We start from the raw sequence: 25902 nt of genomic DNA, 5'->3' as shown, positions 1-25902 counted from the left end.
TAAAACTTATTATAAAATAATTCCAATTGTATTTGATTTCTCAACTGATAATTTATCAAATAAATCTTTAAAGAAATATTACAACTTTTTGATTAAGGTTAATACAGATATGCCTATAATAGTAATTCTCAACTAATTCTATACTGATGATATAATTAAGTCAGACCAAAAAAAATGATTCAACTCAATTTATCATTATTCATTTAAATGGCTAAATCATATTCTATGAAACGTTTTGTTAGTACTGTGACATTTATAACCCTTAGGCAACTGGATCTACCCAATATATAGGTCCCAGGACAAATTCTACATACACATTGGTAAGAATTCAACATTCCTTATGAATATCGTTTAGATTAGAAAGTGTTTATGTCGCAGCAAGCTCACTTTGTGCTCAAGAGGTATAATTCTAAAAATATTTTTTGCTATATTAATGCTTGCCAACTTACTATTTAATAAAAATTGAATTATGGATAATTTCCTTTCCTCCACCACCTACCACGAGGAGTTATGGAGAAGGAAAATAAAAATAAAAATGTACTGCTATAATGCTATAACTATAGGCCTTTTTGTTTTTTTCCCAAACAGCTATAAATTTAGGGTATTCAAAAAAAATGTAAAATCAAAGTTGAAATAAAAACATTCTCTTTTTGCTAGGGAATTTAGTTGTGTCTATAACGTGCCTCTAATATATCTAGAAATTAGAAATGAGTCAATCTGTAGCTTAGCTACATAGAAATTCCTTGAGAGGCATCATAAGTTGGTGTAAAATAAGCATTAGATTTATTACCTAACTAATAGATTTAATAGATTTACTATAATATAAAGAAAACAATTTTTCAGTGATTTACATGAGTTTATAATATTTGAAAATATTTTTGCATTTTATTATGGATTATTTTTTCTACACAATTATTAGTACTAAGTATATTTTATAGGTTATGAAATAATTTATGTATATTTTACATAAAGTCTAAATAAAGTAGAATAATTATCAGGATATTTTACAAAGATGGGATTTGGGGAATGGTTTACAAAGATGGGATTTGGGCATGTCCTTGGACTTGAATTAAATACTGAGGTCTGTGACAATAACATATGAAATACTATTAATAGTACCTCGTGGCATGAGGTGGCATCACAATTAACCAAATTATCACCAACAATTGATTTGATAAGATTCTTTGGAAAGAGTATCTTGAGAGCCAAAATGTTACCATGCTTGACCATTATGGCTGTATTAATGACTAAAAGAAGCTTGGTGTAGGATGGATTCTCCTGAATGAACTGGAATATTTATTTACAGGGGAAAAAAAATGAGAAGCACATGTTTTTAACTTAGTTCAAGGTATGGTCAGAAAACCTGAGAGCTTCAATGGAAGCCTTGAAATAATCTCTTATTTCATAAAACAACAGTACCAATATTGCTGAAAATTAACATAGATTTAATTGTAAAGATTATAAAATCACAACATAAGTTGAATTGGCAGGCTCACCAAATGGAAGAAGCTTGCCTATGAGAAGACTACCCCTCCCCTGCTTGCAGACCCTGTAATGACCTTACCCAGGGCATCCACTTTTTAAGGGGACACCCATTTTTCTCAAGACTAACCCCAACCATTCTTTTTATAGCCATTACTAGGGTCATATCTCAGTGTGTTCCAAAGGACAGAGTCTCACAAAATAACTTATATGCCAAGAGAATGGCAAAATTCTGCTACTTTATATAGACAGAAATTTGGGGAATACATGCGGAAATGAATTCTAAGGGTGTTAGACCAATACAGATGGAAGAGAACATTATGTTGGATATAGATGCACTTAACTAAAGATTCTAAATTTAATGCATAGCTTGTGTAGCTGGAAGTGACTGGCAACAAATATATTGGGTCGGCAGCTAAGTAATTGCGGATTTTTTAAAGAAAATCAAAGACAATTTTTTCATGGAACTAAATAACTTTATTCTGTAATGTATTGCCCATTTTGATCAATGACCTTTTGCCATCTTTCAGGCAGCATCATAATCCCACGTTCAAAAAACTTCTGGTTTTTATTAGCAAAAAACTGAATCAGGTACGATTTGACATCATCATCATTATTGAAATTTTTACCATTCAAGGAGTTTTGTAAAGATCGAAACAAAAAGTAATCAGATGGTGCAAGGTCAGGACTATATGGTGGATGTGGCAAAACATCCCAACCAAGCTCCATTAATTTTTGCTGAGTGACCAAAGATGTGTGTGGCCTTGCATTGTCATGATGGAATACAACACCTTTTCGATTTGTCAATTCGGGCCACTTTTCTTCAACTGCATTGTTTAATTTCGTTAGTTGTTCAATGTAGACATCAGAATTGATCGTTCGGTTGGGTGGTAAGAGTTCAAAGTAGACAATTCCTTTGTAATCCCACCAAACTGATAACAAAACCTTCTTTTGATGAATATCAGCTTTTGATGTTGTTTGAGTTGGTTCACCTGGCCTGCTCCACGATCTTTTCCGCTTGATATTGTTGTAAACAACCCATTTTTCATCGCCAGTTATCAGTCGTTTTAAAAATGGATCATTTTCATTACGTTTCTTTAGCAAATCGCAGCTGCTAATGCGTTGCGTTAACTGTGATTCTTTCAGTTCGTGAGGAACCCATGTATCGAGTTTTTGAACATAGCCAAGTTGTTTTAAGTGATTTTCAATGCATGTATGTGATACATGAAGCTTCTCTGCAATCTCACGTGTTGTACTGTGACAGTCCGAATTGATTATTGCTTTGATTAGGGCGTCATCAACTTCAACTGGACGACCAGAGCGTCTTTCATCTTTGAGTGAAAAATTACCAGAACGAAATTTGGCAAACCAATTTTGACACTGCTGTTCTTTTAAGGCTTCGTCACCATAAACAGCACATAACTTTTTATGAGCTTGTGATGCGTTTTTCCCTTGCGGAAATAAAAAAGCAAAATATGACGAAAATGTTCCTTTTGATTTTCCATTTTTCAACGAACGCCAAACAAAAACTACAAAACAGATCAAAAAACTTTTTTTACTGATTAACAGCTGAATAGCCAACTATCAAATACAAAATGTGTTTTACATTTGTACTACGTCTGCAAACCTAAAAATTCAACTGAAGCCATATGTGTGTGAAACCCGCAATTACTTAGTTGCCGACCCAATATATACATACTAGAAGCCTGGTGCAATATATATATACATACTAGAAGCATGCACTGGAGAGGGGCAGTGTTTCTCAGCCTGGTCTCTCACGTCCAGAAGCCCTCAGGTCGGGAGGTGACCCGATAATCCAGGGAAGGTGATGCCTGATCACGCCTCTGCTGCTGCCAATGCAGTGCAAGCCTTGGCCAGCCCTGGTTACCCGAGCCTCAGGCAGCCCTGGGTGGCTGGGGGGCTGAGGGAACTGGGCAACTCAGAGGTAGAAGTGCAGCCTGGCCTGGCCCACCTGGGGGTGGGCCTGGCCTTGCCATGTGCCTGCCACCCTGGTGGGGCTGAGGGGACTGGGCCCCACCATCTTTGAGGGTTTGACAGTCAATTAACATATTTCCTTCTTATTGACTTTGGGTGCTGCCATCTTTGAGGGCAAGGCAATCAATTAGCATATTCCCTCCTTATTGGCTGTGGGTGCCATCTTTGCGATGATGTGAGGGTCAATTAGCATATCCCCTCTTTATTAGGTAGGAGATATGTATATATGTGTGTGTGTATATATATATATATATATATATATATATATATATATATATGCCAGAAATTCTTTGAAATAGAGAAAGTCTAAGGCTTATGGAGGTAGGAATGTTGGAGTGGATTTATTATGCATGTCATGCTTAGCCATTCCTAACTATGTGAGAGGAGCACCCAAATCCTTGAATAGCTCCACCATGACTATTCTCTATAGTCCAAACAGCAGCATTTAGTTTCCAAAAACAAGTTGAGCATATCTCCCATAGTGGATAGCAGAGTGGTAATTAGAATTTCTGAACCCCCAGGAAATATGACCAAGAGCAATTCTCTCAGTGGGCATAATTCCCAGCTGTCCATTTGCCTGGGTAAAAAGTACATTGTATTAGTTTGCTAGGGTTGTCATAACAAAGTATCGCAGATTGCCTACTTTCACAGTTCTTTTGCCTGCCTTCAACTGGGACCTCACGTGGTCAAAGTCCTTTACCTGGCTGGGTGACCCAAACTTTTATTTGTGATGGATGGGTCTGAATCTTGCCCGTTTTAGTTATTGGAGTTTTCAATTAACTTTTACTATTGGACATAGAAGTTCTAAATTCCAGACATGGTCTCCTTGTCCTGTTGGTAGTATCAGTGCAATCACAATCAAGAAAGAACATGTCCAAAAACTCAGTTTCCTCATATCCTTTTATAATTTCTCCCTCCCAGAACTTTGTTCCCTCTACCCTCACATACCTAGGTGACCTCTAATTTTATATAATTTGATTACATAATATACACTGAGTAGCCAGATTATGATGACCACCTGATATTTGTAGGCAAATTAGCCTTACACTGCTTTATATGGGATATGGAAGCCGAAGGCCTGTTCGAACACCTTTGCTGTCTGTAGTTACCAAGATAAAACATCTCCAGTGCACATAGGAACACAAGGATTGGACAGTCCAGCATTTGGAAAAAAGTCATGTGGTCCAATGAATCTCGTTTCCAGGTGCATCATGCAGATGGCAGAGTGAGAATTTGGTGGAAACAGCATGAAAGCATGCACCCCACATGCATGAGTACAACCCTTCAAGCTGGTGGGGGCAGTGCTATGGTTTGGGGCATGCTTTCCTGGGATGATTTGGGCCATTCAATTCATGTGGAACAACGTCTGAATAGCACAACATACCTAAGTATTGTTGCTGATAATGTTCATCCTATCATGTCGATGGTGTAGCCCAATGGAGATGGCTTCTTCCAACAAGACAATGCGCCATGCCATGGTGCTCATATTGTGTAGGAGTGGTTTCAAGAACATGAGGGAGACTTTACCTTGCTTAGGTGGCCCCCACAATCATCAGATCTCAATCCAATTGAGCATTTGTGGGATAAAGGTAAAATAGCCATCAGGCAGCTGGTTTCACAACCATCCAGTCTTATAGAACTGGACAGTGCTATTCATCAGGCATAGTGTCAGATTCCTCGCATCACCTTTCAACATCTTGTGGAGTCAATGCCAGGAAGAATCGCTGCAGTACTGAAGGCAAGAGGTGGCCCAACGAAGTACTGATGGGCTGGTCATAATAATCTGGCCACTCAATGTATACTTTTTTTTTTTTTTTTTTTTTTTTGCAATTCATCTATGCTGTTGAGTGTAACTGCAGTATGTGTATTCTCTTTTTCAACAATCCCAATTTTAGGGCATGTTATGAATTAATGATTATATCATCATAACCAAGCCTATTATTTAATAAGAAAGACCATGCTTTTTAAGCTAATGGTTTGAGAATACACATACCATAAATTTCAAATGTATATACAATTGTGCTATTGTTTCTGCAGCTTGACTAAGCATTAATTTGCTCTTGTACAATGAGGAAGAATAAAAGGCTAGTGATATTGAGAGACTTTCTAATGAGGCCCAAAAGACAGAATACATTTAAAATACTGAGAGAGAAACCCATACTAGTTTCTAGACCAAAGAATAAAGGAGGGGTTGGTTGGTTAACTATTCAGAAATAGAAACCATGTTAAAGGTGATGTTTTGGCTGTTAGGCTTTCTTCAGGCCTTGCTATAGAAAACTAACTTTTTTTCTAAATTTCTTTTTCTGCCCAAGGAAGGCCTCACTGACAGAATGCTGCCTTTAACCTTATTCTATATTCCACAGAACATTTTAAAGACTAGAAAAATATTGCTGGGGCAAAAATGATTGGGGCTCTGAAAGATCAGAAGAAATCTGTCATCATTATTACTTTTTAAAAATAAGCAGACACTGAGAACTTCATCCACAAAGTTATTCTGAAGTCAATGTTCTAACAGGGATTTTGCAGTAAATAAATAAGACTGACCTACAGTTCATTGTATTTTTTGGATCTGAGTGTTACTTTCTTTTAGATTGGTTTGTGTGAAATTTTGCCTTCCTTTCTAGAGTAGTGTTATTTATATTTTAGTTTTTTTAACTGTTTAGTTTTTATTTCATAATCATAAACTTAACTCTGCAATCCAGTTAGACTGGGAAGGAGTAAGGAAATTATGGAATCCAATAAACCGGCAAGAGCACAAAGATTATAGAACATTCTAAGCTAATTGGGGTGAAGGGGTGCTCTCCTGAGCTACAGGAGGCATGGTCTGGTGGTGAAGATAAAACACAAGTCAAATTGATCAGAGTTGTCCACCGTCAGCAATGGTGATCTTCTTGCTGGTCTTGCCATTCCTGGACCCAAAGCGCTCCATGGCTGTCACAATATCCATGCCCTCCTCCACCTGGCCGAAGACCAGGTGTTTGCCATCCCACCACCCAGCCTTGGCGGTGAGGATGAAAATCTGGGAGCCGTTTGTGTTAGGTCCAGCATTTTCCATGGACAAGATGCCAGGACTTGTGTGTTGCAGGACGAAGTTCTCATCCTCAAATTTCTGCCCATAGATGACTTGCCGCCTGCCTGTGCCTTTATGGAGTGTGAAGTCACCACCCTGGCACATAAATCCCAGAATAATTCTGTGAAAGCAGGAACCTTTACAACCAAATCCTCTCTCCCCAGTGCTCAGAGCACGGACGTTTTCTGCTGTCTTTGGAACTTTGTCTGCAAACAGCTCGAAGGAGACGTGGCCCAAGGGTTCGCCCTCGAGGCAATGTGGAAGAACACGGTGGGGTTCACCGTGGCTAGTCACGGGCAGGTTCCGGGTGGCGGCGTCTGCAAAGCTATATTTTAGTTTTAAGTCAGATGTTGAATTCAAAAGTTATTTTAATTAAGACCACTGAATCGATTCATGAAATCACTTATGCACGTTTTTATAACAGCTTAAAATATTAGTAAATTATATTAAGAACATTCTAGAAATTATTGAAATCACTTTTTTTTCTTTTCTCATTGAATTTTGTGTAAAGAATTTTTTTTAACAAAATAAATGAGCCAACAGTTTGGAAAAAATAAAAATGACACAAGTCAAAGCATTGATTCCAAAATTACCAACACGTTGGTCTTCATATATTTTTGTCTAGTGAGCAAGTACACACGCTCTGAAAAAAGAGGTTTTTGTCTTATAGATAGAGATGGCCAGGTATGTGCAGGGATTGTGACATCCACTGAGGACTACAGGACCATATTCTAAAAATCTAGGTAGCTGCTAAAATTACCAACTATGTTGGCTTATTGTGAATATTAAAAGAAAAAATATCTGCATAGCATAAGGAAAGAGAATCGCAGAAGGGAAAGGCACTATTGATTACTGAAAGCCAACTCTGAACCAAGTGTTTTTGCATATATTATCTCCTTTAATCATCATAATAACCTCATTAGGTGTAAAATAGTTGCCCATTATTATAGTTAGAGAGTGTCACATCCAGCACTTTAATGAAGTGCTTGCTCTCCACTACACCGAGTTATATCTTAAATGCCAAATTCATTAATTTGGTAGGAAGCAACAACTTTATATATAACATATTAAATACTCATAAAAATAATATATCTTTAATAGTAATATTCTATAAAACATGTGGATCTCATATTAAGGTTCTAAAATGTCAGTAGTAGATATTTTCTAAAAATTCCAATTTCAATCTTAAAGTTTATTTTTATAATTTTCACTGCTGGTATTTCATAATATTGAGAGTATCAATTTATCATGTACTAGAGGCCTGGTGCACAAAATCATACATGGGGGGTGGTCCTTCAGTCTAGCCTGAATCCTCTGGCAATCCAGGATCCCTCAGGGGGTGTCGGGCCTAAACCTGCAGTCAGACATCCCTCTTGCAATCTGGGACGCTGCATGTACCAGTGACCATACTTTTCATAAGGTAAAAGGAATCTTGCTGTTGTATGGGCAGTTACATTTTTTTGCCCTGATTATAAAAAGTAGTGCATAACATGATCCTTCTGAGGCAGTAGTACCATTTTCCTTATCTTATGGGTGGAAAAACTGAAGTAGAATTTAAGTAATTGGCTTTGTCACACAGTTATAAGTGTCAGAATTATGGCTGACCACAAAGTGTGCAAGCCAGAGTCCAAGCATGTCATTGCTGCATCATCCTGTTTTTTCAGAGTTAGAGTAGTCTTGCCAGGTTTTTAAATCTAAGAGACTGTTTCCAATATATAGGGTAGGGTCCCTAGGCCTGGCCGGTGATCGGGCCATCTATGGGGAGAATAGCAGGTGGGGCGATTGGGGGGCCCTCTGCTGGCACCCACCTTGTCTGGTGGCCTGGTGCTGCCTGCTGACCATCCCCTCCCCTCTCCCCCATCACCACTAGGCCGCCTACCCCCAGATCACCACCGCCGCCGAAGGTCGCTTGGTCATTCTGCAGGTCTTCCCACTGTTTGTTCTGCCTTTTGGTCAATTTGCATATTAGGATTTTATTATATAGGATTCTTTTCTAGAAGAAAATGGACTAATGTACCCCAAATGACTAATTAAAATATCAAGTTCCTCCACAATAAAGAAATCATTCAGAAACAAGATAATCTGTTAAAATGTGCATATTTTGATGGTAATTATAGTTTCTTGTTAATTAACTTTTTACTCACTTTAGTATTTAGTTCTTTTTTAAAATGACAAAAAATTGTCATAGTCATTCACTGATAATAATAAACTAAGTCATAATTAATGTACTCAAAGTCAAGTAAGATTTTTAAATGAATTGTAATGATTCTGAAGGCTGGAAATCTTGTGCTATTTTTGCCTCTCATAGTTTCTAGAGAGCAGCACAAAGTTTACATCAGGGATGTAGACCCTAGGACTTCACTCTTCACACCATCTATAGGTGATTTACTGATCAGGATAGTAAGTCATTTCTTACCAGCTGGGTTCAGAGCACTTGCTGAGAGTCACTATTTCAACCCAGCTGCAGACCCTGTGTTAAGAATTTGTCTATAAAAAAAAAGATTCTGTAATTACTCTGAGAATATTCTCAAAGTGGGCATCTTGGAGGATAGAGTAGTCTACTTTAACTGTCTTCATGGTGGGACCAAGGTGAAGAGGCACTTTCATTTTCAGTGAAGTTTGATGAACAGATCACTAGATGTATTTTCAATTCTTTGAGTCAGCGCTAAATGACCAAGGCAAACCATTGACATGCAGAACTCATCTCACTAGTTCAACATAGTGCAAACAATACTTGGAATAGTTGTACTCACTCTCTTTATAGTTACCACATTCTATTTCTGTGGCTATAGTCCATGGCTAAATGTGCTGTATTTTTTTTTCTTTATAAAAATGAACTAAAATTTTTTTTGTAAAGTGTAAGGAAGTGTCATAATACTATCTAACTTTGGGACATTTTAAATAATCCAAAACTAGGAAATTGGAGTAAGTGGCTTAGGGCTACACTAACAAAATTATAATGAATTATTTCTTAGTGATGATTTCTGAATATGACAGTTCTGTCTGCACCTCTGTGATTACTAAAAGATGATTATGAAACTAACTTTGTAAACACTCTTTTTTAAAAATATATATATTTTATTGATTTTGTACAGAGAAGAAGGGAGAGAGATAGAGAGCTAGAAACATCGATGTGAGAGAGTCATCGATCAGCTGCCTCTTGCACACCCCTTACTGGGGATATGCCTGCAACCAAGGCACATGCCCTTGACCGGAATCGAACCCAGGTCCCTTCAGTCTCCAAGCTGATGCTCTATCCATTGAGCCAAACCGGTTCCGGCTGTAAAAACTCTTAAATGGACTTTCTCTTGACTAAAGCTAGGGCAAATATAGTAGTATTTGTAGAAGACAAACATGTATCTGTTAGTATTCTTTTAAATTAGAAGAAATTTTTTTTTACTAAGTTGATACTATTGAATATTTTAAAATACTTCTGTACTGAATTTAGTATTGCTTCATGAAATTAGTTTTTGACAAATGCTTGTCTTCAATCATCTCTTCATCAACTACTGATAGTTTTATAACTCAGTAAAAGAGGGGAAATGTACTAACCACCTTGCCAGACTTATTTCCAAAAAATTTGTTATTCTCCCTAGGAAAGACTTTAGTTCCAGATTATTAAACAAATATTAAGGAATTAACTAATAAATGTTTACTGCTAGAGTTAAATTAGATTATTACCTGAATTGACCTCATGAGTTAGTCCAAATTGAGTTACTGATTTTCCAACATATACTTCAGTTTTCCTGCAGAGACAGTCTTAAGCACTTTATATAGACATTTTCATTACATTTTTAAAATGGAGAATTCCCATTTTTCTTTATATTGTGAAACAAAATAAGATTTATATTAAAGCCAATGTGGTTTGGCTAAAAAAATAATTATTTTTTCTTTTTAAAAAATATATTTTATTGATTTTTTTTACAGAGAGGAAAGGAGAGGAATAGAGAGTTAGAAACATTGATGAGAGAGAAACATCGATCAGCTGCCTCCTGCACACCCCCTACTGGGAATGTGCCTGCAACCAAGGTACATGCCCTTGACCGGAATCGAACCTGCGACCCTTCAGTCCGCAGGCCAATGCTCTATCACTGAGCCAAACCGGTCAGGGCAAAGTAATTATTTTTCAATAACTAACACAAACAAAACTTCAACAGTTTGGTAACTAACTGCAGTAAGACATTGTGACAAATATCTGCTCCTTAAGCTATGCATTCAGTCCCCCAACTCAATCTTCAGTGACTGTGTGAACCAATGGAGGGCAGGTAGGAGTGGGACTGACTATACTTTATTTGATGAACAAATTAGGAAGCTCTAAACAGTGAAGCAATGCTCTGAGGAATTGGTGAAGGCTTTTAGCATGAAGAAGCAGCAAGGAAAAAAATAAAAAAAAAAACGCATAAAAACTCTGTACAGCAGTTTTAGAGCTTTGATAAAATATGAAAATGTCTTTAACCCCTTAGCTGTTCTTACAAACGCCTGTAATTCAATAATTTTATTATTCTGGAGCTAACGTATTTTAAACCTCAATAACTGAATGTTTCCTTTGGGATACCTTCAGGCAAACTATATATTGATTTTCTCAGAATGCACTGTATTTTTCATTAGTACCAAGGTTTGGTGGATATTTAGTCATTTGTTCACCAAATTCCTCTGAAAATGAAAATGCACTACTCCAGTTTAGCTGTGGAGTCTTCAGAGCACAGGCATTAATTTTTTCTATTAACACTACCCAGCATGCACTATTTTGACATTCATCTTGTCCAGGGCATCTGATACTAAATCACCACTTTGATGTGGTATGCCATTTTCCTCTAAATACCATTCCCTATTTGCTACTTGGGTTTGGTGAAATATTTGACACCGTCAAGATAAAAATGTTTTTCTGATATATAGTTTTCAGCTATAAAGTTACATGCAAATAAAAGAAAATCTTATCTGATCATCCCCTCATTTGAATTAGCCATGACATTTAATTATTTTAAAAGGCAAATCATGTTGACTTTGCTCAATAATTGTTTCATTTGTTGGTAGAAACTTTGTGACGTAGGTAATGCTATTTTAACATTACTGAAGTAATTTTGGTGTACCTTCCAATCTCATTCTTTTTTTAATTTTTATTTTTTATATATTTTTTTGGTGTTGGCTGCTTTGCTGCAAAAAGCCTTATTGTTTCATTTGGTCCAATGCATGGGAGAGGGCTTCAGGATGATTAAAAGAATGGCTAGTAGTTTAGGGAAAAGGCTCAGGTAAAAGCCAGACAACCAGGGGAATGCAGAGGGGGCCCTCAAAGGCCTCCGGGCTCCACAGGCTCCTAGTCCTGCTCGAGGGTGAGCTTTTCAAAGAGATACTCGCTCAGCCCAGCCTGGGGGCCGGCCAGCCTATGCAGGTGAGTCAGGTGTCGCCCATCTTCTTGATGAGTTCCCCCCTCTCATCCCGGAAGTGGTTCTCCAGGAAGCCACAGGGAGGAGCGTCTGTGCAGGTAGAACCCAGGGCCTGCAGCTCCACAAGGACCTGGTTCAGGCTCTTCTCCAAGGCCAGGGCGGCCTCCATGGCGTCCTGAGTGTTGCCCACTCATCTTGGGAGTCTTCAGCGCGTCCTGGAAGAGAATGCGGCCACTGCACTGGCTTTGTATCTTTTAGAGATGCTCAGAGCCCTCTCGCTTCTTCTCTGCCAACTCGCGGAAGAAGTGGCCCACGCACTCCAGAGCCACATCGTCCTGGTCAAAACAGAAGCCCAGAGAGAGGTAGGTGTAGGGCACCTGCAGATGCCCGGTGGCCAGGGGGTTGACAGCAGCCTCCACCTCGGTGAAATAATTCTGACGAATTTGGGAGCTCCTGGTTGTTTGGCAATAAGGAGTTAAAGGAGAAAAAAGCGGTGTGTAGTTAGGACTCAGAGGTGGTTTCAAATGTGGTGACTGGATAAGACGCTAGAGAGTGTGTGGAGCCTGGAAAAAGGCATATCCATGGGTCAGTTTCGTCCAAACACTGTTTTTTTTTTGTTGTTGTTGTTTTCTTTTTAAAATCTTTATTGTTGAGTATTATAGATGTTCCCCTTTTTTTCTCCCATTGCCCCCCTCCACCCGGTTACCGACCCACCTCAGGTCTTTACTACCCTACCGTGTGTTTGGTTAATTTCTCCTCTCCTTCCCTATCCGTTCCCTCTGAGATTTGTAAGTCTGTTTCATGATTCCATGCCTCTGATTCTATTTTATTCACCAGTTTATTTTGTTCATTAGATTTCTTGTTTATTTTTATTTTTAGATTCAATTATTGATAGATATGTTGTTGCAATTTTATTGTTCATATTTTTTTTTATCTCTTCTCCATCTCTTCTTCCTCTTTTCAAAGAATACACTTCAACATTTCATGTAATACTGGGTTGGTGGTGATGAACTCTAGCTTTTTCTTGTCTGTGAAGCTCTTTATCTGAATCTCAGTTCTAAATGATAGCTTTGTTGGGTAGAATAATCTTGGTTGTAGATCCTTACTTTTTTTTTTTTTTTTAATCTTTATTGTTGAAAGTATTACCACATGTTCCCCTTGCCCTCATTAACCTCCTCCAGTCCAGCCCCACCCCAGGCTTTCACCCTCTAATTGTCTGTTCCATGGGTTGTATATACATACAACAAGAACTTTGGTTATTACCTTCCACCCACCCACCCTCCCTGCCTTTCCTCCAGGATTCTGCACTCTGTTCCATGCTTCTGTGTCTCTGGATCCACTCTGTTCATCAGTTTATTTTGTTACTAAGGTTCCACATATGAGTGATATCATGTGGTACTTGTCTTTCTCTGACTGACTTATTTCACTCAGCATGATACTCTCGTGTCCCTCCATGCTGTCTCAAAGGGTAAGAGATTCTTCGGTTTCTTAGCATATACTCTTAAAAGTGGGATTACTGGGTCAATTGGCAGTTCCATATTTAATTTTTTTTTTGAGAAAACTCCATACTGTTTTCTATAATGGCTGCACCAGTTTGCATTCCCACCAGCAGTGTATTAGAAGATGCATCCATAAACACATTGCTATGAGAGATGTATGAGATTTTGCTGCCTATGGTTCCTTTTAGGATTTTTATGTTTTCCTGTCTTACATTTAAGTCTTTTATCTATTTTTGAGTTTATTCTTGTGCATGGTGTAAGTAGGTGGTCTACTTTGATGTTTTTGCATGTACCCGTCCAATTTTTCCAACACTATTGAGGAGACTGTCTTGACTCCATTGTATGGTCTTGCCTCCTTTGTCAAATATTAATTGAGCATAATGGTTTGGGTCAATTTCTGGGATCTCTGTTCTTTTCCATTGATTTATATGCCTGTTCTTGTGACAATCAGTACCAGCTGTTTAGATTATGGTGGCTTTGTAGAATAACTTGATGTCAGGTATTGTGATTCCTCCAACTTTGCTCTTTTTTCTCAAGATTGTTGTAGCTATGAGGTCTTTTTGTTGGTTCCATATAAATTTTTGGAGTATTTGTTGTAGGTCTGTGAAATATACTGTTGGTATTTTAATAGGATTGCATTGAATCTGTAGATTGCCTTGAATAGTATGGACATTTTAATGATATTGATTCTACCAGTCCATGAACACAGTAATATTCTTCCACTCTTCTCTTTTTCCAATGTCCTGTAGTTTTCCGAGTACAATTCTTTTATCTCCTTGGTTAAATTTATCCTAAGTCTTTTAATTTTTGTTGCAATGGTAAATGGGATTGTTTGTTTAGTTTCTCTTTCTGAGAATTCATTATCTATAATAATAAAAGTGTAATATGCTAATTAGACCAGGAGTCCTTCTGGATGAAGCCACAGTGGCAGTGGAGGGAGGGGTGGGGGACACGCAAGGCAGAGGCAGCCACCACTGCAGCAGGGGCCCAGGCAGCCACTGCAACAGCAGGGGCCAAGCCCCTTACATGAATTTCATGCATCGGGCCTCTAGTTGGTATATAAAAAAGCCATAGATTTTTGGGTGTTGATTTTGTAGCCTGCTATATTGCCAAATTCATTTATTAAATCTAGTACTGTTTTTTGTGGAGTCTTTACAGTTTTCTTTGTACAATATCATGTCAGAAGGCAAAATTGTTCCACAAAATAGTTGTGCTCACATTCCCATCAATAATGGAGGCAAGTGAGGTTCCTTAACTTGAACACAGTAGACTTACATAATGAACTATGAAAAACTATAGAATTTTAACATAAAATAACAAATTTTAGAAAAATAAAATTAAACTTTTAAGGTTATATTTTCATGCTCAGAACTACTAAGCTGCTTTACTTCTATTAACTTCATTATCTGTCAGTGCCTCGGGCTGGTATCTTCTAGCTCAAGAAAGAAGTATTTCTGCAAAGATAAAAACATTCAATTTCAAAGTTTGTATTTTGTTGTTCTTTTTACCTATAGTTTGTATTTGCACTGTATTTGCACCTACTGTTATGTTTCCACTGTCTGAAGTACTTTTATGTAGTATTACCACCCAGTATAAAAGCTACTAACCAGGATTTTTTCTCCATCTATTATAACTGGAATAATTACAATATTACCTTTCATTTCCACAAATTGGAAGAAAAATCTTTTCCTGGGTCATAATTCCTTTTTCAGGAATTCCACCTTCCATTTAATTTACCAAATCACTTAGAAATGTTGATTAAATTTGTATTTCAAATTTAGAAAATCAGCATCAAATTTCAATGAATTTTAAGATAAATTTTGCTTACTGAGGAATGTTCTGAAAATTAAGTACATATTACTCTTGTGTCATTTTGAGGAAATGCATAAAACAAAACAAAAACAACCTCTTTACACATTTTACATAAGGACCTTTAGAGTCTTTTAAAATTAAGGGAAGCTATTAGTAAAGAGCTTTATTTAACACACTTCTTGAATTATTTTCAAGGATAAAAATTTACTAAATGGATTGATAAACTCAAATCAACAAACATTTATTGAGCTCTTCCACATGCATGATTCTATGTTAGGTGCTGTTGAGTTCAACAATAAATGAGATATGTCCCCCACAATTCAAGGAGCTTACATTTCAATCACAAGATAGTCTTTGGTCTCAATTCTAGGGAGATGAGAGTTTGTTTGTTTTTTTTCTCCCCCTCAGAATGTCAAGAAAAAAATTTAAATGTGCAGTTGTTAATGATGAGATAGAACTAATAGAATCAGTTAAATATTAATGAATATAATGGTGTTGATTTTTATTGTATGATTTTCAAAGCAAATCCTGGATAGCATATGCTTTCACTCATAAATACTTCTGTAAAAATGTTTACGTCTGAAAAATATTTTATCCACTTACTTATCTAGCCATAGCTTTTAATTCCAATTTCAATTTCAATATATATACGACCACATTCAAGGCCTTATCTATCTACCAGTAGGTGTAAGAAATCCTTAAAGTAACTCAAGAGTTTCTCTAAACAAAGTGACAATAATAAAATTAAATAAAATTTTTTTTGGTGTGATACACTATACAACATTAAATTAAAACATTTCCTTTCCTCATGTGTTTGATATGTCTAGGAATATTTATGTACAGTTACTAAACATCTGCTTGAAATATAGCTTAGGCTGTGTCTGCAAATGAACTAAATTGAGAACTTTCCTGGGTGATTAAAAATATTTCAATGTTCTATTCAAGAAAGCGAGAGATTTTAAATGATCCAAAGTGAAATTTCTAGATTTTGATATTTTTAAAATATTTAAGTGGATTGAACTTTTAATGATTATACAACTTTGGAATATTAACAAATTACCTGAGAAATATTTTTGCATAATTGATTGATAAATATTTATCTGGCTGACAATTGCTTCCAAATTCAATTGCACAGATTATTACCATATTTATAAAGCCTACAGTTGAAATTTATTTTAGCCAAAAAATATTCCCAAAGATATTGAAAAGAGGGCATAAATTTCAGCCATTCTCAGATTCTTCAAACTGATCTTTGTGGTACAACAAGGGTTTATTTGGGAAAGACTGTTATAGGTGTACAGGTCTGGAAGTGACCATTGGGTTAATCTAGTAGTTCATCATGTCATCCTAAGCATTATTAAAATTTCCAGATGCAAAACCAGTTATAATATGCCGATTTTCCCACCTCTGAACTCTAGAGAACTCTTTTAAAGGCAGAATATCCTTTTGAAAGATATTAAAAATAAGGTTTCTCCTCATTTCACTTCTGCAGAGTCCCCAGTAATGGTGGTATATTTTAAAAGGTCTTCTCACAATACTTTAAACCCTTAAAAGATTTTAGAACTTAAACTTCAAATAATCTTCTCTTTGTCAAGATCCTTTGGTGTTCTTCAAATAATAGTCCTTTGTTTAAAGACTTAAACTTGTGTATTAAGTGATTAAAGTAAAAGCTCATTATTATGTTTTCCCTGTTACTTCACCTCTGATCTTTCAACTATAACCTCTGCTTTTGATCTATTTCCAAAGTATTAAAATATAACCACTATTAAGAACTAGCCTTTATAATAGCACAATTGCCAACATGGCCCTTGGCTATTTCCAATTATTCAGGCCTTGTTCTTCAGTTTTGAGACCACCTAGTACTTTTTGATACACTTCATATCAGTGGTTGCCCAACTTTCTCTTTCAAGGGAGTCTTTTAGCATCTGTCTTATTATATTGAACATTAGCATCATTAAAATATTTAAAATTTCTATTTTTTGCAACTCTGCTTATAAAAGGAAATAAGCAAAAAATGAAAAAATAACTATGTTAAGGTAGAAGATAATAGGTAATTATATTCTGAATATTCTTTTTTTATATTTCTTTATTGATTAAGGTATTACATATGTGTTCTTATTCCCCCCAAAATATTCTTAAATATTGTTGCTATGTCAACAGTAATTGATATATATTAGTATATATACATTTATATATATATGCAAATATATGTATATATGTACATGTACTCCTACAATGGATAAAATATACCAAGTATGTTAAAATATCCGAGTTAATGATATTTTAAAAGCATACTTCAATGGTCATTCTTGGAAAATAAGTCATTGTGAAAACTGATCTAGAAAGGTAGAGTCAAAAAAGAAATATTTTAGTTTTTAAATCTCAGAAATTTTAAAGTATCTTTACTTACTTTCCATCAAATATTTAGAAACTTCTCTTTCCTCCATCCTTAGCATTCCATATTCACTTTATATCTGCCACAATTGTAATGTCACCTATGCTAGGTCCCAGGGTTTTACAAGATCAATTTTGGAACATTTAGGGACTTTATAATAGGTAGTATTTTTTACAGAAATATCCTTCAATAAAAAAAAAATTGGTGGTGCTATTTTAAAATGAAAGAATTAAGTGATTTTCCTTAAAGGCTATGTGTTAGTTGATTAAAAGGGAAGGGTCAAGTGTGGCAAAGTAAATATTTTCCTGTTTTCTCCTGGTGCCCACTAGACTCTCTAAAGTAGTGACTCTCAACCTTTCTAAGGCCTCAACCCTTTAATACAGTTCCTCATGTTGTGGTGACCCCCAACCATAAAATTATTTTTGTTGCTACTTCATAACTGTAATTTTGCTACTGTTAATGAATCATAATGTAAATATCTGTGTTTTCCGATGGTCTTAGGCTCTACAGCAGCAGTTCTTAACCTGTGGGTCGCAACCATCGAACCGCTAGCAGGGTCGCCTAAGACCATCGGAAAACACAGATATTTACATTACGATTCATAACAATAGCAAAATTACAGTTATGAAGTAGCAACAAAAATAATTTTATGGTTGGGGGTCACCACAACATGAGGAACTGTATTAAAGGGTCACGACATTAGAAAGATTGAGAACCACTGCTCTAAAGGCTCCCCTCTCCCCCACCCAGGGAGAAGCTTCCTAGAATAAAATAATCTCATTATAGCTTCCTAGAATAAAAAAATCCCATTATAGCTTAAGTTTAGAACAACCCTGACACATTAAATTAGCAGCTTTGGGCACCAAGTTCCATGGCTCCAGGTAATTGCTCTGATCTTTTTTACTTTTGTAGATGTGTGATATTGATACCCCCTTCTTTTTTTTTAATTTTTATTTTTTTAATTTTATTTTTTATTAAATTATTATCTGTGTACATATTTTACCATTGCTCCCCACTCCCATACATACCCACCGATACCCCCTTCTTAAGATCAAATCCAAGTTATGATGAATTCTGATCCAGAACACTTCTCTGCCTTAATCCACTCATCTGCCTGTACGTCCTCCTTATTGTTCTCCTTGCTGGTTTTGGCTCTTATCTCAACAGGAATTCTATGGGAACATTTTCCTAACCAGAAAAGACAAGCTCCTACCCTACCTTTCTCCTGTTCCTTGACTATAAACACAGTCACTGGCATGCACAAAGCATATTCACCTATTTTAAATGAATAGTCACCTTTGCAAACTTCCAGATGCAGCTACCATGTTCCTGTCTTCAAGAAGTGTTTCTCAAGCTCCTCAGATGGAGGTGATGGCTCCATTCTCTGACAAGTCACAGAATCTGGCTTATAACTTTATTAGAATCCCTCTGACACCCAGGATCTGGGCTTCCTTCCTGCCGCCGGCAGGCACCTGGAACCTGGGCTTCATCGGGAAGGTTGTCCAGAAGAATGCCTGGTCTAATTAGCATACGATGCTTTTATTATTATATATTGTAGCATTTGTTGTGTTCTCTACTCACATTGTCACGTCATGGTGTAGCTCTCACTGGTCGTGAGCTTTTCAGAAGCAGAAGCCATCTCTTCATTATTTTTTCCTTCTAGCACAGTTCCTGATTTTGGTAAATATTTAATACATATCTGTTGAAGGACTAAAATGACTGATGAACAAATAAATGAATAGTCTTGTGTACTTTTGTTGTTTCTTTGGCAACTTCTTCCTGTGCTTATGGCATTGTTTATTTGTTTGTTTGCACGATTACTATGCTTTTATATTCATTAAGTGGAATGTAGTCTTTAATCTAAATAAGTAACCCTAATTCTTAACATCCCCTTTACTTCAAGTTAAATAATCCATGCATTAGTAAAGCATGTGGGACCTTCATTTTATGTTTGTCTATACTGGAAAACTCCAGCTGAATTGCTACAAAAAGGCAAGAGAATGACCACATGGTTTTATTTATTTTATTGGAACTTGTCATGGACATAGGCATTTGATTTCTAATTTACTACCGGCAGTCAGTTTTCTTCTCTCTTTGTAGATATTGGTAATCAGAGAGAAATCGGCAATCCTGTAAGATAGATTTAAAAATATTTATCCTGAGCATTTTGCTTCATGCATAGTAGGTGCTATAATAACAGATTTTAAATGAATGAATGAATACCAATGGACATTTTTAAAGCAATTCATACACATTGTGTCCGTTTTTCTTACCGCATTCTGTATGTGTGGTTATCATCCCACTTTTGAATGAGTAAAATTAATTTTGTTTCTTCCAGAGGATGCTGCTCTGAGATGAGAGCCCAGAGTAAAATCAGTTCAAATTAAACCCTGCCTATCCTATTACTGTATATTCTCAGGACCGAGAGCAGTACTTGAATTATGGGATAAGAGCTCTTATGTTTTCCACTTGCCTAGCATAACACTTTAGAAACATTAACTTATTTAATTTTTCCATGAGTTCTGTGGTTAAAATCTCCATTTACAGATGAGGAAGCTGATGTGCCGAGGTAGGCCAGGAAGCACTTGCCTAAACTACAATAGTAAGTGGAAGTGCTTTAGAGCAGTGCTTCTCAGAGTCCGAACCCCTCAGAACGTCCTGGGGGCCTCGCTGAAACAGAGGTTGCTAGTCCCCCGCTGCACTATTTCTGATTCAGCAGATCTAGGGTGAGGGCTACAAATGATCATTTCCAACTTCCCAGAGAATGCCACGGGTTCAGAAATCACTTTTTGAGAACCAGTGCAGTAGAGTTCACAGAGCATTTTCTCACACCATCTATATTAATGCCCACATTCCCATAATCAGCTATTTTGCCCATTTTGTGGATGAGGGAACTGAGGTGAAAGAGAAGTTCATCAGCCTTCCCACAACCACAGTCAGTGGAAAGCCCGCTCGGACTCAAGTCTGGCTCCAAATCGGTGCTCTTGGCTTTGCCCTAAGAGGCCCCGGCATGGTATTGAATTTTTAAAAACGCTGCTCCGGTAGATAAATTGTAAAGACTTTATGGATTTGGCAGATAAACAAAGAAACCCCATGAGAACAGAGGAACTTACATCTTCTACTCTGTTTCCCTTAATTAATCTGAGTAAACAAGATAGTCTCTAGACAAGTTGACTTGTTCAAAATTTATTTTCATTCTAATTTAGACTGGCCATAAATATGATTCAACTACTTTCCCTTTTTTGTGTAATACAATTGGAGGCATATGATGGCATTTTAAGAGACGCTTATCTGGCTCATAATACTGTTAAAGAACCTTTCCTGCAAAAATGAAAGAATAAATCCAGGAGTATTTATTGAAAAGTATTATTTTAATATTTAATCCTTCTTAATAATGACATTCTAAAAAAAACCTTACACAACAATTTTCACAAAAATTTATGAAGTGCTTAAGCTCTTTTTTTTCTTAGAAACCAATCCTACAGCACACCAGAGACTTAAAGCTGCAAAACTTTGTTTTCCTCAGCTTCTTTCAGGCATTAACATTCCGATGCCATATTCTTATGACAAAGACTAATAAGAAGAGAAAATGGCACACCCTGGGTCTATTTCAGTGATAAAGATAGGAGTGGGAAACAGTAAAAATCTACCTTGTTCTCATTACTACAGTGCTAAAATGGTCATCAATTATAATCACTCACCACATCCCTAACGGGAGACTTTGTTGGTAACTTCTCTGGAACACAAACTCAGTCTCCTTTAATCCAGCACATATGTGAAATATATATGGAAATATATTGATAGTGCTTACATTGATGGCATTCTCTTCACTTATAAAAGCATGTGCTGAAAAAGAAGTGATGCCAGTGCATAATAGCAAGGTTTCTAAAAGACAGCTATTTCTGTTTTATTGCCCATCATCTTATACGCAAAATAGAAAATGTTCCAGGCACTTACCGCCACCTATATTTCATAGTCATAGTTATATATGCAGAATTTTTCTTTTGTCTTTGCCCAATGGGCAAAAATGTCAATACCTGTTTTTCCCTACCCTTTGCCTGTGGCCTCATGTTTATTTCTGTTCAGTTTGACTTGATTCATTTTTTCCCCTTCCTTCTTTAGTTCACCTTCTCCCTTTCTCCATCTCTTCTTTTAGCAAATAATTATTGCTGTTCTAGATTTGGAAAGTAAGACACTTATATTTATGCTGGAGAAGGAAACATAAAGATATGAAAAAGTCCCATAGTTCATGTGATATATTACATGGTGGAAGAAGCAAGAAAATGTATAGTACAGTACAATAAGCATTCAATGAGAATAGAGATCCCTAATTAACTGGTGTGTTTGACAATAGGTTCATAACAAACATTTTCTTTAATCTATTGCTGCATGTTAACTTATTATTTCTCTTAATTGTATCATCTAAGCTGTGCTCAGCTGTCTTCTTCTTCACTTGGTGTCTGCTGGTGTTGGAATGTGCAAGATGGGTTCTTTAAATAGGTGGTCAGAACCGGTGGGAGCTGACTGAGGTCTCCCAAGTAGAGTAGCTGAGGTCTCCCTAGTAGAGTAGCTGAATCTCTTTTTATGGTGGCTCAAGGCTCCCAGAAAGCATTTCAAGAGTTTAAACCTCAATGTGCATATACTTTAAGTCTTTCCTTGCTTCCTATTCACTAATGTTCCACTGGCCAAAGCAAGTCAGCATGGGAGGCAACGATTCTAGGCAGGTAACGAATACTCAGTTCTCTGTGGGTCACCAATCCAAACAAAGCACTTGGAGGATATGGAGAATTTGGGCTCAACTGATTTAAAAAAAATCATGGATTAGAAAAATCAATTGGAAGCAAAGGTATTTGTAGGAACAAGTTTTAGACATAGTAAATATGAGATGATAAAAATATCCAGTAGGCAGACAGAGAAAATGTATTAGAAGACATTAAACTCTGGAGTCATGTGCAGAAAAGTTCTAAGATAGAAGTTGGATCAATGAAATTAAACCTCTGTTTATAGTTAGAAGCTGTAAGGAAGAGAGGAGCCAGGTTAGGATACCGCCTATTCCCTGCAAATGCTGTGATACTATTAGAATTTGACTCTCATTTTCAAACATCTGGGAGAAGAATTTACCTGAGAAGCAATACGGCTTTATTGTAGCTATTTTTACCATAGAGCACTTCTGGTGCCTAAAGTTAATGACTTAAAAATATGTATTTATTAATAACAGCTAACATCTTTGAGTCTTCTTTATGGTTCTCAAGTAGGTGGAATTTATTGTATGAAAACTAAAGTTAATGATACAACTTGGCAGAAGTCAAGCTTTTATTAATTTTATCAAATTAATTAATTCTATTAACTTTATGAATCTTTCTGTAGTCCTACTTTTGGAAACTAACAAAATTGTATAAGCTTGCTTTCAAAGATGAATTAATTTTCTTCTTATGAAATGAACTTAAAATTGAGGCTAGGTCAACTCACATGCAGAAGATTAAAAATATGATGCAGAAATATTTTCATATCCACTGACAAACTAAACTCAATATTCAAAGGCAAATAATAGTTTCCTAAGAACCTGTTAAGCACATATCCCCGGATGCTGTGGCTCAGTGGTTAGAATGGTGGCCATGCACTGAAGAATTGCAGGTTTAATTCATGTACCTGGGTTGCAGGGTCCATTCTGGGCCTGGTCAGGTGTGTTTAGGGGCTACCAACTGATGTGTGTGTTCTATCCCTCTCTCTCTCTCTTTCCTCTCCCTCCTTTCTACTATCTCTAAAAATTAGTGGAAAAATATCCTCAGGGTGATATTTTATATATTTTTTGTTGATATAACAACAAAAAAGAACCTGTTACCCACATAAATGAGAACTATTGATTGAGGAACTGCATTTATATATTCCCTGAGGAAGAGTCAAGAAGATTTTTGCATTTAAGCACTGTCTTGTTTTGCTTAGCTACTCAGGTAGGCCTTCAGTAGTAAAAGAGTTACAACAATCAGACCCAAACAACTATGGGTAGCTGTGGAGCCTTTACACCTAAGCCAAAGGGGATGGAAGAGAAAACAGAAATCATTTGGATTTTTTTAATTTTAACTCAGTCCACTGCTTTTAGAGAAAAATGTGAAGGCTAGGAATTTGGTCAAAATTGAGATTAAATATTTGTGATCTTGTTCTATGGTATCACTAATTTCCCCTTTCTGTTGCACTTTTAAATAATTTTGAATTTATTGTTTGGAAAACAATTATACAGTACATACTTGCTTATCTGTAAGAGTATAATGAGAACGATATCAAAAGTAGTTGTAACTTTATATGTCCTTATTCTATAACAGTTTTATTTAATACAAGAGGCCTTGGTGCATGAAATTCCTACACTGGGAGTGGGGGGGGTGGGGCGGTGTCCTCAGCCCAGCCTGCACCCTCTCTAATCTGGGACCCATTGGACATCCCTCTCACAATCCAGGACTGTGGCTCCCAACTGCTCACCTGCCTGCCTTACTGATTGCCCCTAACCGCTTCTGCCTGCCAGCCTGATCACCCCCTAACCACTCCCATGCCAGCCTGCTCAACACCTAACTGCTCCTCTGCGAACCTGATTGCCCCCAACTGCCCTCTCCTGTAGGCCTGGTCCCCCCAGTTGCCCTCCCCTGCAGGCCTGGTCCCCCCAACTGCCCTCCCCTGTAGGCCTGGTCCCCCCTCAGCTGCCCTCCCCTGCTAGTCTGGTCACCCCCACAACTGCCCTCCCCTGCAGGCCCAGTCGCCCCCAACTGCCCTCCTGTGTCAGCCATCTTGTGGTCGCCGTCTTGTGACCACATGGGGGTGGCCATCCTGTTTGAGGGCATGATGGTCAATTTGCATACTACCTCTTTATTATATAGGATGTCACTTGGTTCTCTCCACTTTTTAAAAATTTCATGGTAATATAGCTATGTGTTATATAGGTCACACCTTCCCTAGTATGCCACATTATGACCTAATAAAAATAGGTAACATTTATTGAGCTCCTAGAATATCGTAAGTACATATTTAAAATATGTACTATTTTATTTGATCCTCAAAGCAGCCTTATAAATTAGGTACTATTATTCTTTATTTGCAGCAAGGGAAACTGAAACACAGGTATGCAACCTGTAACAAAGTTAGTCAGTGGCAGAGTAGACTTTAAACATGCATCTTTGAATTTACAGTCAGAGCTTCTAACTACTATCCAGGCATCAGGCATTTTATGATCTTGCTCTTACCATGTTGCAGTTCCTTTATTTTCTACCTTTTAAAATCTTGAACTATGAAACTGAGGGGAAATTGACCAGTGGAGAAAGGGCACTCATCTGTAACATTTCCTTGCTATTCTCTCACGGTTTCCTGAGAGAATATTCTCTCGCTATTTCCTCTCACATCTGTAATCAGGTAGCTGTTATATGTAATAAATACATAGGTTTTGCTCTATGTCAGTGCTGTTGTTTGAAGTTTATTTTGTTTTTGCTTTTTTAATTCTCAGAACAAACCTGTGACATAGGCATTCTTATTATCTCCATTTTACAGGTGAGAAAAAATTAACACAGAGATATTAAGTAATATGCTCAAGGTCACACAGCTATTAAGTGGCAGAGTCACGGTTCAGATTCAGAATATCTTACCTCAGTCCATGTGTTTAACCACTACAAATACTACTTCTTTGGTTTTGATTTGTTTTCTTAAAAGCTACATTTTTACATAATTATAATTATAAATTTTTATTCTCACCTGAGGATATGTCTCCTCCCACCCCCATTGATTTTAGAAAGAAAGAAGAAGGGAGAGAGAGAGAAACATCGATGTGAGAGAAACACTCGATTGGTTTGCTTCCAGAGTGCCCTGGGGATTGAACCCACAACCTAGGTATGTGCTCTGAACAGGAATAGAAGCCACACCTTTTGGGGCAAGAGATGATACTCCAACAAACTGAGCCATCCAGCCAGGGCTTACATAATTATTATCATGCAACAAACTAAGCAATAAAAATTAGTTTTGCCCATATATAGAATAATATATGTTCCATTATTCCCTCCCCAATATCTTAAAAAAATTAGATGGTTTGTACTGGGATAATAAAGTTATTCTGTGTACTAAGTAATGATTTGCGGTTTATCTTCCCCAGTATCTTTAAAAAATTAGATGGTTTGTACTGGGATAATAAAGTTATTCTGTGTACTAAATAATCATTTGTGGTTTATCTTATCCCTTATAGAACCCTTTTGCTTATTAAGCATCTACTTACTTAATTAGCTCATATGTGGG

At 36.9% G+C, this 25902-nt stretch overlaps 1 protein-coding gene and 1 pseudogene across 2 annotated transcripts; both read right to left on the bottom strand.

Moving 5' to 3' along the window:
• Positions 1–6146: 6146 nt before the first annotated feature.
• LOC311622227 (peptidyl-prolyl cis-trans isomerase A-like) lies at positions 6147–6652 on the bottom strand (the record flags this gene model as incomplete). Its single annotated transcript, XM_084883134.1, has 1 exon — positions 6147–6652. The coding sequence occupies one exon, from the start codon at positions 6650–6652 to the stop codon at positions 6335–6337; it is 318 nt and encodes a 105-aa protein (XP_084739260.1). The 3' UTR covers positions 6147–6334.
• Positions 6653–11861: 5209 nt separating this feature from the next.
• On the bottom strand, positions 11862–19915 carry LOC311621091 (ferritin light chain-like; annotated as a pseudogene). Its single transcript has 2 exons — positions 19911–19915; positions 11862–12384 (listed from the first exon to the last, which is right to left on the bottom strand). The product of its transcript is annotated as a ferritin light chain-like (transcript).
• Between the last annotated feature and the right edge of the window lie 5987 nt (positions 19916–25902).

The sequence above is a fragment of the Pipistrellus hanaki genome, assembly GCF_964339955.1.
Source record: "Pipistrellus hanaki genome assembly, chromosome: 4".
Classification (NCBI taxonomy): Eukaryota; Metazoa; Chordata; class Mammalia; order Chiroptera; family Vespertilionidae; genus Pipistrellus; species Pipistrellus hanaki.
The sequence above is the reverse complement of the archived record's forward strand: the minus strand, read 5'-3'. Positions and strand labels throughout refer to the sequence as shown.